At 30.8% G+C, this 20,261-nt stretch overlaps 1 protein-coding gene across 4 annotated transcripts in view; it reads left to right on the top strand.

Moving 5' to 3' along the window:
- The window catches only part of LOC114333462 (uncharacterized), a 230,962-nt gene that overhangs the window by 19,321 nt on the left and 191,380 nt on the right, over positions 1–20,261 (top strand). For all 4 annotated transcript variants that reach the window (XM_050648583.1, XM_050648585.1, XM_050648584.1 and 1 more), the window contains 3 exons: positions 2,735–2,786; positions 14,195–14,292; positions 14,349–14,456. In XM_050648583.1, the coding sequence (XP_050504540.1) occupies positions 2,735–2,786; positions 14,195–14,292; positions 14,349–14,456 (258 nt within the window). The remainder of the gene's footprint in view (positions 1–2,734; positions 2,787–14,194; positions 14,293–14,348; positions 14,457–20,261) is intronic.

Below are 20,261 nucleotides of genomic sequence, written 5' to 3'. Positions count from 1 at the left end.
CTGACCTTCCAGCTCCAATTTACATCTTATTGGATCTGCTGTTATAACCATGCATTTTGTCTTTTTTGAGGAAATTAACATGTTAACTTTTCTGGCGATTATGTTGAATTGGTGCAGCATACGTTGTAAACCATCTTCACTTTGAGAGATTAGTATTGCATCGTCCGCATAGCAGATTATATTAAGTTGTTTTTCTCCCATTTGGTATTACTCCATTAAAATGTTACATTTTTAAGCCGTACCTTGCATTTGTTAGAGGAGTCAATTTTATTTCTTTATTGTGTAGGGGGGATCAGTAGAAGCTTAAGTTCAAGTTTTTGGAGTCGCCACCCTTGTCCCTCGGCCGCCATCTTGGAAATGGTGTGCAAAGGGGTTTCGCGCTATATCTCGTAAACTACCAACCCTACGGAAAATCTAATTAAACATAAAATGTAGCAAATTAAATTTTCTATAATTTTATTTCTATTACTTTTTATCGTCAAGTGACCAACAAAAAAGATATAAACAAAAATATGTAAAAAAATTTTAACAAGATTCCTTTTGGAGGTTATAACTTTTTTTCAGTTCATTTTAAAATAAAATAACATTATAGCAATTTTGTAGAGGGTTTTTCAGCGAACAATTTCCACTATAAATTTGTTTAATTATATTTATTTATATAGGTGTTACAGCGCTCCAAACTTGACCAGATTCTCGAATGCTCATAGGGATATAATAAAAACAAAAGTTAGGCTTACTTTTCTATATATATATATATATATATATATATATATATATATATATATATATATATATATATATATATAGTTTTTATTCATACAATTTATTATGATTTTAACATTCCTATGCTATTATTAATCTGTTTTTGACCTTTCTCCCCACTATAAAACTTATAACCCGAAGCATATATAGAAACGGCCCAAGAAGTTGTTTGAGGACAAATTCGCCGGTTCAGAAGAAGAATGACGCAACCTCATATTGCAAAACTCTTAAGAAGAGCAAAAAACGAATTTTTGTTATCAAAATCATAAAGTATGATCAAAATTGAGCCATTCACCAGACCGTGGTCAGGATCTCGAGATATAAGCGTTTTTTGGGGTGTGCCGCTTGTTTATGAAGTAACATAACTTTTTTCCTATTGTATATTTTGACTTAAAATTTTCCAAAAAACTTCTTCATGAATTATATTTTATTGTTGTGTTGGTTAAAATTATAAACTGAAAAGTTTGTCACTCAACTTTTTTAAGTAAACATGAAACTAACGAAATATGATGACAAAATGTTTAAAAACTAACAACTCCTTTTTTAATGTGTTTAAATATTTAGGACAAATCCCATTGTTATCTACATACTTCAGAGATTAAACAGTAAAATTTTCAAAAGGAAATATTTACAGCGACCAAAGATACAGCGAGGTAAATTTGAAAAATCATCAAAATTGATTTTCGGCATTTTTGTATAAAATTTGATTTTTGAATATGTTCCACCAAATCTAGATAAAAATAAACTTCATATTCGGATTCAGCGACCTCGAAAACATAAAAATAGACCAAAATTGGTAATTCACCTTAAATTTGATTTTCGTGGTCGGCATAAAGATTGCTGCCGCTCGACTAATATATAGATAGAAAAGTATTTTTTTTTATTGTATTCCTACGAGAATTCGAGAATCAGGTCAAGATTGGAGCGCAGTAAAACCTAGATAATAAATAAAATTAAACACGTTTATAGCGAAAATTGTTCATTGAAAAATCCTCTACAAAATCGCTGATGTTATTTTATTGTGAAATGAACGGAAAAAAGTTATAACCTCCAAAAGGAAACTTCTTACAAAATGTTCTCATATTTTTATTTATAACTTTTTTGTTGGTCACTTGACGATAAAAAGTAATAGATATAAAATTGTAGAAAATTTAATTTGCTAAATTTTATGTGTAATTAAATTTTCTGTAGGATTGCTAGTTTAGAAGATACTTTTTCCAATATGGCGGCCGGGGGACAAGGGTGGCGACCCCAAAAACTTGAACTTAAGCTTCTACTAAACCCCCCTACACATTAAAAAAATAAAATTGACTGGTCTAAGAAATGCAACCTAAATGTAACATTTTAATGGACTATATCCTTTTTTAGTTCTTACTTTTTTTATTATTTCGTCCATGATCAGGTTGAACAATAAAGGGCTCAAGGAATCCCCTGTCTTATCCCATTGCCAGCTTCAATTGGGTCAGTTAGTTCATCTTCCACTTTTACTTTTATTGTGTTGTTCTGGTAGACGTTTTCTATCGTTTTAAATGTTTCATTCTCAAACACAGAAAGCATTTCAGCGAGACATTGCTGTTGGGATAATCGTCTCCGAAAATTGTTAAAAAATTATTGCTCGAAAATGTTCTCGGCTAAGATCCATTTTTCGATTGACTTGCTAATGTCAAAAATTCACTGTATCTACATGACTTGTTGTATCGTAATGAAACTCTGGATTTATGTCATCAAGATTGAGATTACATTTGTGTCGAAAGGCTTTATTAGTGGCGCCCTCTAATAAACTAAAAAGACAAACCTTGTATAACACAAGATATAACAAAATGAAAAACAACAATTAGTGATTGTCGCAAGTACACTAGACTAGATGACCAGTGTTGTATGCATTACCTTATTTCTTTGTATATTCTATTTTTTTATGTGCATAACTTTTCATTCTTTTTGGACATGGTATTATGTTAACTGTTTTTTTTAGTGTGCCCCATTTCTGCAAGATCCAACCATTGACAGGTGGCGAAGACGACCGGGTATGTATTTGTTATAGTCCAGAGAAATAATATTTTTCTCGTGACACATCCCCCTCCAGACCGAAACCAAATTTTTTTAGTATGTAGTATGAACATACAGTGCTAGTCAAAAGTCCGTACCCCCCCTCGTATCTTTTGAACGGTTATACCTATAATAGTGAAATTTGGAGGAAGGAAATAAACGGACGTAAGCTTCTTAATTAGTTATGACAGGTGACGTAATAGTGACAGATGACGTTACAGAGCCACTGGGACCGATAATTTTAAATAGGACCTTATGGTAAGTGATACCTCGTTTGAAAGGTATTTAGAATACCTATTCAGTCATACTAATTTTTTTGAGTTTAGGTTGATTTTGATTTTGGTGAATAAATTAAATAAATATAATATTGTAGTTTCGAATTTAATTAATAAAAATTCAAATGTCCGCCTATGAATTTTTTGGCAAAAAAGTTGACGTTTTTTAATTCTCTAGTAGTTTTTACGTCAACGTCAACCTGTTTGACAAGTAATCATAGGCGGAATTTTGAATTTTTATTAATTAAATGCGAAACTACAATCTTATATTTATTTCATTTGTTCATCAAAATTAGCTTAAACTCAAACAAAATTAGTATGACTGAATAGGTATTTTCAATACCTTTCAAACGAGGTATCACTTGTCATAAGGTCCCATTTAAAATTATCGGTCACAGTGGCTCTGTAACGTCATCTGTCACTATTACGTCACCTGTCATGACTAGTTAAGAAGCTTACGTCCGTTTATTTTCTTCCTCCAAATTTCACTATTATAGGTATAACCGTTCAAAAGATACGAGGGGGGGTACGGACTTTTGACTAGCACTGTATATGTTTCCTGCAGCCGATTTTGATGATATACATAGTTATAAACAAATGAAAATCAAAAAACGGTAAATTTTCGATTTTTTCGTCTATTACTAAAAAGTGAGGCATTCTAAAAAAATTTTGAGAATAAGAAACTCATAAATCATATAAAAAAACTTCAATATGGCGTTCGCTGATTATGTCTATCCTTATGTGTTGCTTAGAAAATTGCAAAATAAGTCATAAATTTTGAGATTTTATAAATGTTCTTAACTTATGTAACAATTAAGTTAGAACCTTCTTATTACACGGAATGCTGAGACTTCTTGTACTTACATTATATTTTAAATTTCAAAGCAATTGGTCAAATAGTTTAAACGTTATTTAATTTGTTTATCCCAAATTCATTTTTTTTGCAACATTATAAGTCAGAAAACTATGAGGCAGTGTTGCCAATCGCCGTATAATTATCCGATTTTCGGATATTTTTGAGAGTTGTCGTATCTTCTTCGTTTCTTCAAATAAATCGGATATTTGCGTATATCTTTCAGTGTATCTACCAATCTATTACAACCGACTAATAACAAAAATAAACTTAAAAAAAAATCCGTTTCTCATCCGTATATTCCTAACAACACATTAATTATTTTCTTGGGGTCCACCACAATTTTTATAAATAGCCTATTGGATGAATGTTAGCGACATCTGATACTTTTCATGATAATTATCTAAGTAGGGACAAATAAGAAGGGACAAAAGGGACCTGTGCGAATTATTTGAATGCACAAATATGTTTCCACTAGGCATACTGAGCCAATTCAAATTTCAAAAACAGGGATTCTGCCGTCCGATTTTACTACTTATTCACCTACATAAAAATAGGGCAGTCAATGTAGATCGAAAACTTGCATTATTTCGGAAAAAATCAAACAAGCTTATATTTTTCTAAAACATAATACGTTAATTTTTCTTAATTTATAAATGTTAGAATAAAGAGTTCTAGTTAAAGATTTGGCCGCAAATTGTTTATTAATTGTTTAAACAATAAAAGCTGTTTTGTATAAACAATTTTAACAATATCTGTGAATCTTTGTACCTTGATCAAAAATGTTTCTATTTCATTTTTACTTAAGCTGAATCCAATTCTGGCGTAACAATTGGAAAATTAAAAAAAATTGAGCTCTTATACAATGTGTCTGCGTAACTTGGTACCATATGGGAATTTTTTGATTGTCAATTTTACGAAAAAAAGTTATTCTTTATAAAAAGCCCTGCATGATCTAAAATCTAAGATGCAATAATAATATGTATATAAACTTTTATCAATTTTATATGAGGTATGTTTATAAACTTTTCGCAGTTAATTTGTTTAATCAAAAATTAAGCACCCACTTTTTATAGTAGAACTTTTTGATAAATTGTTTATTATACATTTCTTAATGAATTTATAAAAAGTTCTATCTTGTTTGATTTTTTCCCTAAGTAAAAACACCTATGAATCCATTAATGGTGATTGTTCAGTTTTTCGGAAAAATAAAGTGACACATTTTTTTCTATTATTGACTGGGTTCGGGGTAGTAACCATATAAGTGTTGATTCAATTTAATTAAAATTAAATAAATCTGAATAAAATTAAAGAAAATTAGATAAAATAAAATTAAATTAATAGTTATTTATGATATAAGTGTTAAAAGTACAATTTTAAGGCACGCATGTGAAAGTTTGGAGAATGAGCGAAGCGAATTCTGCAATTCACATGAGTGCCTTAAAAATATACTTTTTAACACGTATATCATACAACATTTTTTTTAAACGTTATAAATTTATAAAATACAATATTTTTGTTAACTGCTGAAACCATGAAACCTATGACCTGTAAAAGGTAGAACTGGTTGTCTACATTCGAGGGGAATGTCTAAAAATTCTTAGCGAAAATATTATACCGTTACATAAACTTGTTTTTTTCTACAAACGTGTTAAAAATGCAATAATACAGTTTAAATTAAATTTAAAAAAACCTTTTAAACCAACTTTTTCAAATTGCGCAAGTTGTACTATTAATATTAATGTTAATAAATGAAATATAAATATTTTGACGTTTCACAATTTGACAATTCACTTTTAACTGCAGTGCCTTAAAAATTTTAAAGCACTAGCGCTTTAAAGTAGCATCTTTAACCCTCCTATGGAGTGCTAAAAATTACATTTTTAACGCGGTTTTAGAAAAACAAAATTAAATAAAATCAAATAAAAATGAATTAAATTAAATATCAAACAATAATACTAGGTAAATACATAAATTAATGAGATAGGATATGAGATATAAATCTGTAAACGAAGATTTTTAAAATTAAACGGTAAAACAGAAAATCCGGTAGATTAAAAATTATTCTGTAATAAGTAGTCAGATAAAAGAGTAACATTGGCAACATTGATGTTAATTACAGGGGGTCACGACCCCTCCCCCCAAAAACGAAAATGAATATCAATTTAATAATCCTAAAAAAAGAAAAACCGAGAGCTGTCAGACAAACAAAAAATAGGCACATCTAAAAAATAATTGAAAATCCACTTATCCTAGGGGTGGTAAGAATACCTTGCATCAGGGAAAAGTAATTAAATCACCCCCAAGATCCATGACCCCCCTCCCAATAAAAAATTCCTGGATCCGCCACCGGTGTATCTTTTTGTGACAAAACGGATCTTTTTCGAAGGATCATCGGATAATCTAGAGAAATTCAGTTGGCAACGCTGCTATGAAGTTACAGTAATACTTCGGACAGTTTATGAAAGAACATTTATAGGTCTGGCTCCCGCGTATGAAAAAAAAGTTGATTAATGGCAAGCTGAAAATTTGTTAATAGCTTAAGGGTGTCTAGTCGGACAAACTTTGATATATGGGAATACTGTAACAGGGGAAGTTTTAATTGTGGAACAGGTTAAAAATTTGGAACGGTCAGACCACGAAAACGGCACATGTATTTTGTCCGACAGAACAGAGTTAAACTCTCCGAACAGAGATTAAACTCTCATGCAAAAATCAGACTGCTATTCATCACCAAATGGGCGTTTTAATGAGTGGAACATGTAGAATGTGTCAAATTACAGGAATTATGACAGGTGATAAATAGCAGTCTGATTTTTGCATGAGACTTTAATCTCTGTTCGGAGAGTTTAAGTCTGTTCTGTCGGACAAAATAAATGTGCCGTTTTCGTGGTCTGACTGTTCCAAATTTTTAACAAATTTTCAGCTTGCTATTAATCAACTTTTTTTTCATACGCGGGATCCAGACCTATTATACTATTAACTTAATTTAAAAAATGACAAAAAGTAATTTTAAACAGTGTAAAATTATTTTGCAAGAACATGTCGATTTTTTGCTTACTTAAAAGCAATTTTTAACCTTACCTTTTTAACTGTTGCCCGTAGAAAAACTATTTTTTCATATTTAGAAAGACTGAATTTTTATACACATTTAGAAAGAAAAACAATTGTCTTAGGACAATTAGGGACGAAGTTAGCCCCTTTTTTTTAATTCACATATTTTTGCAATATTTAGAATTATTTATTGTCATTTTTTTTAATTAAATTAATAGTTTAAATCTTCTTCTTTAGACTATCCAAAGTATTACTGTAACTACATCATTTTCTGACTTATCATCATCATCAGTAGCTCGACAACCCTTTTTGGGTCCTGGCTTGTTCTAGGATTTTCCGCCATTCTGTTCTGTTCCTTGCTTTGTTCTTCCTGACTTATAGTGTTGCAAAAAAAATTAATTTGGAATAAACAAATTAAATAACTTTTAAACTATTTGACCGATTGCTTTGAAATTTAGGGTATGATTTAAGCACCAGAAGTCTCAGCATTCCGTGTAATAAGAAGGTTCTAAGTTAATTTTTACATAAGTTATGAATATTTATAAAAACTCAAAATTTATGATTTATTTTGCAATTTTCTAAGCAACCGATAAGGATAGACATATTCAGCGAACGCCATATTGAAGTTTTTTATATGATTTATGAGTTACTTACTCTCAAGTTTGTTTAAAATGCTTAACTTTTTGGTAATAGACGAAAAAAGCGAAAATTTACCGTTTTTTGATCTTCATTTGTTTATAACTATGTATATCATCAAAATCGGCTGCAGGAAATATATAGGTTATTATTATATACAGTACGTAAATCGTTCAGCTGGACATAGGGAACATACATTGTACATATTTAGATACATAAATACATACATTGTATTATATTGAGATAATTGTGGCAACTGAGCTCTCTCGATGACAAATATGGTTGTTAGTATTAAGGAGCATTAACCTCAAAATTAACAACTCATTTCGATTGAACACAAATAAACGTCAAAATATGACAATGTAGTAGCTAATTATTTTTGGCCTAAGGAAATGGGAAAACTGTTTAGTTTTGAAATTAGTTTTTAAATAAAAAATATTTTAAAAATTAAAGTAAAATTATTAACTCATTAATCATAAACTTTGTTTTTGATTTATTTATGGACAGCCTTGCTTCAAAACTCACTCATTCTATTCGTTCTAACAGCTCTATTGCACCAAAAACTCGTAGCGTAGGTAGCCTACTTGAACAGAAGCTTCAACTAACACAGGTTAGCGCAGTTGCCACAATAGGGAACTTGTACATAAAAATATTTTTGCATAAAATTGTTAATTTATGTTTAAAAATGATAAATTCAAAATATTACGTCTTAACAATTAATAGTGTACGTACAACAACTGATTATAATTTCGCGCCCGAAATTACCGTTTCAAACAACTTTAAAAGCGCGCGCTTGGGTCTGACGTCACCAACCATGATATTTACCACTGTTCTCGTTTGGCTACTGTCTAGTGCCAGACGTGCACTCTGCAGATAATATCTTGTAAAGATTTTCATGCATTCATAATATTATTTTTAATTTATGTTTAACATAATTTACATTTTTATTTTACAACATAGGTATCTCAAATGCCAAATTATATTATAAAGTTTGAACAAAATTAAATACCTACATTAATATCATATTTCTTAAAAAATGTAAGTACATAGATACTACTAAAAAATTACTTATATAAAAAGAAAAAGAAAGAATGTTTTATTATAATATATAAATATATATTTAGTTTAAAATATGAAATTTTTATTCCATTTATTTTTAATAATTATCAGATCCAAATAGATGCGGGAAAATATTTACACTCCAAAAGTCTTGTGCTATACTAATCAAACTGTCGATAAGATCTGCGTCCTATTCTATCCAAATATAAGTAAATTTTGAGTTATTTTTAAAGTGTGTATCTGGTACGCAAAATCAACACTTTTTTTAAATAGAAACATTATTTGCAACTGTACTTTTGCATTGTACATTGTAACATTGGTTATTTGGTTGTCTATTGGTTATTAAATGTTCCAAATATATGTACTTCTGGTCGTAATATTTTGTAATAAACAAAACTAAAACCTATAATTTATAAATATTTTAAATTCATAACAAAGAAGAAAGAAAATAAAAATAACTTAAAAATAAACAAATTTAGTAATAAAAGTCAGAGTAACTAAAAACTATTGTTATAAACAATTTAAACGTGTTTATTAATAATACTTATAATAGGTACCTACTTATTTGCCTTCTCGCATTTCTCCAATAGAATAACTTTCACTGCTTTTTATCAAATTTGCCACCATGAAGAAATCAACTACTGTAGATTGTCAGATTAACTTTTTGAAAAACCCTAGTCAGTCATATTATACATTTAAAAACACTACTTTATAAAGTAGCACTCAAAATGATCAATTTCAGTTTGAAACTAAATATACTCATTATGGAACTATAGAAGAACACAAATACCTTGGAATTTCCAATTAAATAATATGATTAAAATGGAATTAATACAATCCCCAAAACAACCTTTTTTGAACTTTTATTTACAATCAACTTCTACATGAGAGTTTTAAGTAAATGTGAATGAATTTGTAAATAATTTCGAAATATCCTAGCGGCTTTGTTGTCGACTCATAGAAATCTAGCAGGTAGACGTGAGTCGTGACGTCAGACCCGTTTACGCGCCTCTGAAGAAATTTGAATTTTATAGCTTTTTCAATGTCTCGTAATAAGCCTATGGGTTAACAATATTTGTTTTTTTTTTGCATGCATGCGTTTTATGATCATGTTACCTTATATTTTTTAAATATTTAAAAATATATGCAAGTTCCCTATTCTCTCAATGTATATTCCCTATGTCCAGCTGTACGATTTACGTACTGTGTGTCCATAATACTCAAAAAATTTGGTTTCGGCCTGGAGGGGGTTGTGTCACCAACACTATTAGTGTATATTTGCAAATTGTAGATAGATTAGTCGTTCGTTTAGTCTAGGTGTCAGCCATGTAGGTCACTGTGACCTTTTCAATTCTGATGGATCACCCAAGTTTTTTTGTGTATTTTTGGCTGTTGATTATGAATTTTGAGGGTGGATTTCGATCCGAGTGGTCAAAAAATTGTTATAATGTTGTTAAGGCAGATATGCTAAACTTTCGAATGTTTGTGACATATCAATAATAGACCCGGAGATATTATACAGAAGTTCAGCCACGATTTTCTCAGTCCTGCCTTTTGCAATACTGGAAGGGTAGACTAAGTACTTACAATCTGTGGAAACATCCACAAATTTCCTGTGACATTTTCCTGTAAAAACTAGATTTTCCCAAAAAATAAAAATAGAGGTTTGCGATGAATTTCTGAGTCCTGCCATATCCGTAGAATGACAGGATACTATCGAATTTATGAAGAAAATTTTTTGGGCAGGAGGGTTGCAAACGGGCTAACGGAGTATATATGTATACAAACATGTAAGGAAAATAATGAAATTTTCATGATTTTCTGGGTCCTGCCACCTAAATAAATTAAACATATTTATTTCAAAATGATCAAAAAAAAATATTGGCATGACGTCTCCTAATGTTTAAGTATACTTGTCGCTTGGAAAATTCTGCGGAAAATTTTCACCCTGATTCCGTGATTTTCCGGGTCCTGCCTTTAAAAAGTTTTAATACTCAAATGCAATCAATACTTTTTCGGTACTCGGCAGGAAGGTTAAACGGTTCTAGTAAGACGGCAGGCGTCCTAGATTTGTAAGAAAATTTGTGAAAAATTCCACGTTGTTCTGAGTCATGCCATTTTGCATGTTTCAAGAATCTTAATATAAGTCTATTTACAAAGAGGCAGGATGGTTTCTTAGTTATTTCGTATACAGGGTGGGGCATTAGTGTGAAGTCAAATTACTCGTTTGTCGTAAGAGATACGAAAAAAAGTTATTTAGGTAAAACGTGGGGCAAAGATAGGATCATAATTTAAAAATATTTTCTAATATACAGGGCTACCCGTATTGACAGGGCAACACAAACTTATGTTTTTTTAAAGCGAACACCCTGTATATAATTTTAAGATTCCTAATATCATTTTAAGACAATTTAACACAATCCACCTAATCCAAAAATGTTTCCTAAGGGAGCTAGAGCTCTTTGAAGATGGCGCCTTGTAATTAGTTTTTTTTATATCTCCAGAACGCTTCTATTTCGATACACAAAAACTGGTCCGCCTTTTTATATTCCAGAGATAAGTCGATTCCATCAATTGCGAATCTCTATTACCGGTCATAGGAGTCCGTTTTGGGTAGGACAACGGTTATTTTATCGCATAACTTTTTTGTCTTTAACTTTTAAGCATTTTTGACACTATATTATTAAATTGTGAGGTATTCTAGTACTAAAAGGTACTCTTGCTTGTAAGTCGGTAGAATGCACCGTTTTCTAGAAAAATCAATTTTAAAATTTTTCGTATTTTGAACTTAAGAAAAATTTGAATAAAAAAATAAAAATAGAACCGGTGTATTTATCGACTTAGAGCAAGAGTAACTTTTAGTACTAGAATACCTCATAATTTAATACTCTACTGTCAAAAATGCTTAAAAATTAAAGCAAGTTATGAAATTTCGTTGATCTACCCAAGACGGACGCCTATGACCGATACTAGAAATTCACAATTGATAAAATCGATTCATCTCTGGACGAGAAATAAACTTACCGGTTTTCGTTTTTCTGAATAGTTTTTTTTATTTTTTTTTTTTTTTTCAAATTCAAAAACCGTAAAATTTTTCAAATCGATTTTTCTAGAATCTGGCGTATCCTACCGACTTAAAGCAGGAGTACCGTTTAGTACAAGAATACCCCATAGTTTAATAATCCAGTGTCAAATATGCTTAAAAGTTAAACACAGAAAAGTAATGCGATAAAATATCCGTTTCCCTACCCTAAACGGACGCCTATGACCGGTACTAAAAATTGACAGTTGATGGAATCGATTCTTCTCTGAAACATAAATAGGTGTACCAATTTTCGTTTTTCTAAATAGAAGTGTTCTGGAGCTATTTTAAAAAAATAATTACAATACGCCATCTTTAAAGAGCTTTAGCTTCCTTAGGAAGCATTTTCGGACTATACTCCGTCTACCGAAGAGACGGAGTAATCACTTAAATAAATCACAATATTTCTTCAAAATACCTTAACTCATGCCCTTGTACACAATATCGATAACACCAATACCGAATACCTTGCTATCGGTATTGTGTAAAAGGGCGTAAGTTAAGGTATTTTGAAGAAATATTGTGATTTTGTTCACGCGATTACTCCGTCTGTTCGGTAGACGGAGTATAGGTGAATTGAGTTAAATTTTCTTAAAATTATCTGAGGAATCTCCGGGCTTCTTTTGTTAGAAGAGTGTCTGGACACCCTGTATAATAGGTACAATCCCTACTATAACCAATTAATTGTAAAATTATTGATTTTCTTCCTATTACTTTTATTACGTTTACTTATGTAGATACAAATATGATCTAATCGCTTAAAATAAAGGTCTTACAGTTTGGTATTAGATTTGAAAGTTGTGTAAAAATCCGAGACATTACTCAAGAAAATAATATTTAATACCGTACGATTGTTTTAACGATATAAAAATTAATTTTTATGTATTAAATATCTTTGCGATTATCCTGCCACGTTGTAAACGGTTTTAGATTAGTGTTTTTTAAGCATACTTGACATGCCATGACTCAAAAAATTGTGGTGATATGAATATGTTTGTATAACAACCAGCAATAATTTTACAGACAAAACTATGTATAGGAAAAAAGGTGTAATAAACATCCTGTCATTTTAAATAATGTCTACTTAAATTATTTATTTTATAATAAAATTTATTTTATGACAGAAAATCACGGTACCAGGGTGAAAATTTTCCACAAAATTTTAAAAGGGACAAGTGCAGTTAAACATTAGGAGACGTCATGCCAACATTTTTTTCGATCATTTTTAAATAATTATGTTTAATTTATTAAGTTGGCAGGACTCAGAAAATTATGAAAATTTCATTATTTTCATTACATGTTTGTATATCTATATACTCCCTTAGTCCTTTTGCAACCCTCCTGCCCAAAAATTTTTTTCATAAAATTGATAGTATCCTGTCATTCTATGGATATGGCAGGACTCAGAAATTAATCGCAACTCCCCATTTTTTTTTCCTCATGAAAAATATAATTTTCACAAGAAAATGTCACAGGAAACCCGTGGATTTTTCCATAAATTGTAAGTATTTTTTCTAACCTTCCAGTATTACAAAGGGCAGGATTTAGAAAATCGTGGTTGAAGTTCTGTTAATATCTCCCGGTTTATAAAGGCAGCAGAACAGTAACGTTTTTGTTGGAAGTCATCGTTAAGCTTGTTAACTATGTACTTGTGCCATGGTACCGTGTTTGTTTCGGAATCCAAATTAATAGTATGGAATTAAGTACATCATTTCTGTTATCGCCTTCAGCTTTTTGGCGTATATTTTCTTGAAAATTTTGGAGATGTTGATAGCAAGCTAATAGGTCGGTAGGAGGTAACTTCTAATTTTTTGCCTGGTTTGGCAACTGTTTTGGCAATTATTTTGTGCATATTTTGGCAATTGTGCTACGTTCCAGATCCTTGGGAAATATCCAACTTTGAGGAAGGCCTTGAAGATTTATGTTAATAATTTAAAGCATTTAGGTGTAGATTAATGAAACACTTCCTGTGAAAAGATAATATCCCGGTGCTTTGTTAATGTAAGTTCATAATTATATTTTTGGTTTCACTTACTAGAATTTTTTATCAGCAGGCCCATTTGGAAGGGTGCATTTAGTGTTTCGTCTATTTCTTTATCTTCTGAATGCTGCTCCGGATCGTATGGGTGGAATACTTTTTTTAAGGGTTCAATAAAAACTACTGATTTTTCTTTGTCATTTCTTGCCCATTTATTTCCGTTTCTGATTAGAGGATTAAACTGTTGAGATTGTTTAAGCTTTTTTTAGTGCGTAGTCTGAGTCTTCCGTTGGGTTTAGAGATTCTAAGTAATTCTGAATGTTTTCATTTTTACTGTTCGAAAATGTATGTTTTAATTCTGAAGTAGCTCTGTTATATGTTCTTCTATTTTCTATTATTCTGTTTTTTGATAGCCAAACCTGTATCTGATTTAATTAAAATATTTTTAGGGTTCTATCCGAAGAGAGTTCTCCCAATTCGGCGAAATCAAAAAGATATACATAGATCCAGAAGGAAGATACGGAAAAGTTTATTTAGAAAATAATACGTAAGTATAAAAAATTATATATAGTTCAATTTTTTTGATATAGATATGTTTTGTAGGTGTACTATAGCAGCTGTTAACGCTTTAAGGAACAATTCGTATGGTTGGCGAGTTACGCTTGCAGAAGAAAACCGGAGAAAACCAGAGATCAACGATACAAGTTCCAAGTATGTTATACTAAATTTATTATACTAAAAGTCTACAATAAAATAATAGACTTATAGATTTGTGGGGATTTTCTGTAGAAATGAGCCGTAAATTGTAAAGAAGAGACTTCATCAGTGGCGTAGCTGAAGATTGGGGCCCCCCGCGACAATTTTTATGGGCCCCCGTAGTATAAACATAACGACAACTAATAACATAACTACTAAAATATATGTAAATGACAATGTTTGGCCTTTCTTTAATAAGTCTTCATAAGTTAGTGTTAATAGATTTTTTTGAATAGACATGAAAACCTATTATATACATGTCTCTTAATACGACAAACGTATTAGTAAGTTGTTGCAACATTATAACTAAATCATTGAAAACATAAACTTCAAAACTTTTTTTGCTACAAGTTATTTTTTCGTCGCAGCTGAGCCCATTGTAAATTTTTTTATACGTTTTACTGGTTTATTTTTAAAATCCGGTATATCTCACTTCTTCTGTATTCCTGCTGCTTCTGTTAAAGTTTCGTTAGATTAATAAAGTTAGTATTTTAGATCGAATAGTAACGTTAACGGTAAATTCAAAATTATTTATATGCTCTAATAATGCATAAGCTTCTAATTTTTCATCGTTTTTTAGATAGCAATGAAATTTTCGTTAAAGATTTCATTATTGCCGGAAAGCTCGAAGCAAAGCCATAACAGCATCATGTCTGGATGACCACATTGACCACTGGGTTTCACAAAATCTTTTAAGTGTTGGCGATGAATCCAAAGTAATAATAGTACATAATAACTTTAATACTTGCACTAAAAAAACATACAATCTCTTAATTATGTCGTAAAAAACAACTCCTGTACACCAGCAACAGCATCACTCAACACTAGGTTCAGATTATTCAGATTATGGGATGCACAATGAACATAGAAAGCTGTTTTTTTAATGTCAGTTATGCGCCTTTGTACGCCTGAATATACACCACTCATAACGCTTGTCCCATCATATCCCTTTCCTCTGCAGTTGTGTACCGAAAGGTGCTTTGACTGTATAAATTTTAAAATTTTATTTACAAGACCTTTGCACTTTGGTCTAACATGCGAATAAATCCCAAAAAACTTTCAACGACTTCTACTTTGGAAGGTAAATTATGTTCATCCCAAGTTATTTTTACGTACCGGAAATTAAAACTAATAGTAGGGGAGGAAAGTATGCTAAATTTGCAGTTACTCGAGCGTTATGGGGACGTATTGGGTTGTGAAGATTAGGTCCTAAAACCAAAAAAAGTTAAGTAAAGTTTTGCATTTAAGTGGGGACTTTCTATTATTAATTTAATTTTCCATTTCCAATAATCGTTTTTCCGATTAAATGTCTCGAATAAGAGTTACTTATTTTTAATGGGGCTCCTATTTAATATTTTAAAGTAACCCCCCATCTCACCTCCGTGGGGGGTCGAGTTTGGCGTCATTCGATAGATTTTTAAAAATATTGAATACGTATATTTTCCAGTTTTTCGATGTGATTTTCGACACGTATTTTTTAGTTTTTCGATCTGACGTTTTTCTCGAAATATTCGCTTTTTTCTTGTGAAACTTTGTGGCTCACCCATTTTCTTAGCCCCGCTCAACCCGTCAAATTTTTGAAATCTAAAATTTCGTGTATACAGGTCCACCGATTTTTAAAGGGATCATAGCCAATACATGTATTTCGGCTCTAGGCGGCTAGCCAACAAAATATTTTCAAATAATTATTATATTATACAAGTCCAATACTTCAGTCGACTGCTGGATTCTGAACTAAGCTACGCAAATCCAAAAGCCCGCCTACATTTACCATTTCAGTCTGTTTTAAATCAGCCGAACGAGTCTAGAGGTGGGCTAAATTACGTTACAGTTATATTTTATTCATTGTGATTTTTGTCTGTAACTGAATCAGTCATTGTAAAAACAATACATGTTACAACGTGTAAAATACTTTTAAGGAAACGTAAAAATATTTTCATTAATAGTTGGATATTTTATATAAGTATTATGGGTTATAAATGAATCTTTCTGAAAGGCAAAAAAAGTTTAAATGTTTATGTATATATTTATATGTAAATTTAATGGCGTTGAAAAGCGTCGTCATTTTACCCAAAATATGGTCTTAGATTGTTTTCACAATGGCCGATTCAATTGTGATTTAACAGAGCAACAAAATATTCGTATGTTAAACTCCTAATAAAAAGTGTTACCACTATGGACCATCGTAAAATTCTACACGTGTTATTAAGGTCACTATTACAAAATTGGGTTTGCTATTAGAACGCATACCATGCCATTAGTGCCAAACAAAAATAGAAAAATTTAGTAGTTTATGGAACGTTTTTATATAAGTGGATGATAATTATCCATCATGCAATATTTGTAAGATAAAGCTGTCTTATAAAACTTAGAGAACATAGAAAACAAAATTTTAATACATTATTGTTTCCTATAATATACAAAATGTTAAAGGTGGTACACAAAATGATGTGAAAATGAAACATTTTGGATGCTTTGCACACACAATAAATAAACTTTATTGTTAACGATGGCTTAAAGGATGAGGAAATCAGCCACAATTTAACTTAAAAAAATGATTTTATTGACGTTTCGACTTCTACCTCAGATTTTGTTATCAAAAGTGATATAAGAAAATCATTAAAAATTTAACCAAAATAAAAATACCATTAGCCACTTTAAAAAGAGTTCTACAAGCAACTGCTAAACTTTTAGATTTTCAAAAAATCCAGGAAACGGGAATCCTCTCAAATTACTGCAAGATGTTTCCACATGTTGTAATTCGACAATTTATGTGTTGGAAAGATTTATTCAGCTAAAAGAAATTGTTAAGGCTATTATAAGCATAACAAATATGTACGTAAACACTAGTTCAACAATGTATGAGTGGAATTTTATTAAACTGTTGATAAACTGTCGATTTCAACTTTTCTTTGCAAAATAAGGTTTCGACTAATTCCTTTTAAGAATCCAACAAATGCGGAAATAGCACAGAAAATAGAATCGCTCTTATTGCAGGAAAACTTGGAATGGAACAAAAAGATAAAGGATTTACGACTCAAATTTTATTAGAACATGAGAAAACATCTGCAGATCCGGATGATATTATGGGATCGCAGGATCAGCCACGAGGCACTACGACAAGCAGGGCAATAATAGAAATGCAAAGATTTAGGGAATGCGATCGGTTGCCGCAAAATGAAGATTCGTTAAAATGGCGGAGAGAAAATAAATATATTTTTCCTTATTATGCACAAGTAGCTCAAGAACGACTTAGTGTCATTGGAACATCAGTGCCTTGCGAACGGTTATTTCCAAAGTTAGTCTAATTATTTCTGATTGAAGAACTCGAGTTAATTATAAAAAAGTTAAAAGGCTGCTATTCTGAAATTTTAATTTAAAAGTAACAAATAGTAACTAATCAGTATTTGTAGCAAATACTGGTATTTAAAGTTTACTTTTTATTTCGTTTTTAAGAGGGTAGGCGCAAAATTTCGGGACAATGCTTTTTAAATGCATTTATTTCTTTCGAATTATAAGAAAACTAGTAAGTATTTTTGAAAAATTTAAACGCAGAATAAAAAATTACATAATTACCGAGTGCTGAAAGTCCCCGAAAACTTCTATAATGTGTATTTTATTTAATAAGTTACAGCGGTAAAAAGAAGAGAAAATTGAGTGTGATTTTTAATTTCAAATATTTCATTCAAATGACACTTTGTTTATTCTAATGGACTTTCGGCCCTCGATAATAATGTAATCTTTCATTCTGCGTTTATATTTTTTAAAAATACTTATTATTTTCTTAAAATTCGAAAAAAATGAATGCATTGAGAAAGTATTGGCCCGAAATTTGGCGCCTATGCTCCTGTTAGATTTTCTAATAACAATATTAAGACAATGAAAAAAACATCAAATTATTTATTAATGCAATATTATTTTCATTACAAAAACTACTTTTTGAATACAATTGTTTCTCATTCTAACAGACCTAATTTTATAATCATGACCTAGACAAAATAATACCTGTTGAATGTTTTTGAACATTTTTAATTAGGAGTTTAAAATACAACTATTTTGTTGCTCTGTTAAATCACAATCACAGATAAAAATTACGATCGGTTACATGATTGCAAATACTTCTAGCCCACCTCTAGGTCAGAATCAGGTATTAGGACCGGTTCCTATTTAAGGGTCCGCATCGCGATCGCGCCAAGGAATAGAACCGAACCGACGTGACTACATGCAGAAAGCGATTGCAGAATTTGCAGATCCTTCTAGCTTTTTGTGCATACGCGGTACGAATAGATTATTTTATTTTTATAAGTTATGGATACGTACCTATTTAAAACATATTTGTTCACCTAAAATATTGTCTGAAGCTATTTCTTTGTGGCGTTTATGTAATTTATTATTATTCTAAATACGAAATAAGCCACAATTTAACTTAAAAAAATATTTTATTAACTTTTATTTTGAACGTCGTTGTCAAAATACAAAATATTAATAAATTAAACAAAAATGTTGCTTAGTAAAAAAAAATCTTCTAATAATTGCCGATATGAATGAGTTAGAATAAATTATATTATTAGAAGAAATTTTTTTAGTAAGCAACAACATTTTTGTTTAATTTATTAATACTGTGTATTTTGACAACGACGTCCGAAGTGGAGGTCGAAACGTTAACAAAATCAGTTTTTAAGTTAAATTGTGGCTTATTTCCCATTTAGCCACAAAAAATAGCTTTAGAACAATATACATAATGTTATGTATAATGCCAATCATCATTATCCATAAATAGATACACATGAAATATTTAGCACTATAAATATTAAAATAAATATTTTAGGTTAAATTATATGTTTTAAATACATATCCAAAAACTTATAAAAACAATAACCCATTCGTACCGCGTATCTGCAATCGCCTTGTCTGTGCATGTAGGTAGTGGGCTCGGTTCGGTTATATTCCTTGGCGCGGTGCGGACCCTTAAGTCCGATTATCTACTTTCGGCTCATTCGGCTGGGCTCGCTATTTTAGTAAACTCCTAAAAAGAGAGATAGAAGTAGGAGGTTCTAGTTCAAAGATATTTTCTACATGCCAATGTTAATGTTGCTATGATTTCTGGTTTTAATGTCTGGAACTTTTATATTGGTCCACTATCTCAAATGCAGTTCAAACACTGTGTCATAAGAAGCTATGTTCCATATTTCTTTAATTTATACTGTACACTGTTCTGCATGTACTTAGCTTACCTTATCTTAATCTGACGATCTAGAGTTTTTCTAAGGATATAATTTTTTTTTCGGGCCCCCCTTAACGAGCTCCCCTGTATAAAGATCTAATATATGGAAGTGGAAAAATCCCCGCTTGTCCCCTATCATAAGCTGATCATGTTTTGAGTGGTATTATGTTAAGTACTTCATAGTTAAGTACTTCAGCCAGCAAATTTATTACTTCGTTTTGTATTTGGGGGCTCAAGTAATTTGTTTTAAGTTATTGTTTTTATCGATTAATTTAGCTAAAACAGGATCATATTTAGCTAGTAAAAGAACCACCGACAAAAAATTACTTTTTTGGGATTCACTTTCATCTAAACTACCAATATGTCCACTAAACGCTAAATTGCACCCAGAAAGATTAATGCCCGATTTCACCAACGATACCTAAACAGTTGCCTTATTAAGTAATTCTTATCGATAGGAACTTCTTAAGTCAATACTTAGGAACAATCGCATTTCACAACTAAAAGAACTGCTTATCTAGGAAATGCTTTCCTAG

Source organism: Diabrotica virgifera, chromosome 4, assembly GCF_917563875.1.
Source record: "Diabrotica virgifera virgifera chromosome 4, PGI_DIABVI_V3a".
Classification (NCBI taxonomy): Eukaryota; Metazoa; Arthropoda; class Insecta; order Coleoptera; family Chrysomelidae; genus Diabrotica; species Diabrotica virgifera.
The sequence above is the reverse complement of the archived record's forward strand: the minus strand, read 5'-3'. Positions and strand labels throughout refer to the sequence as shown.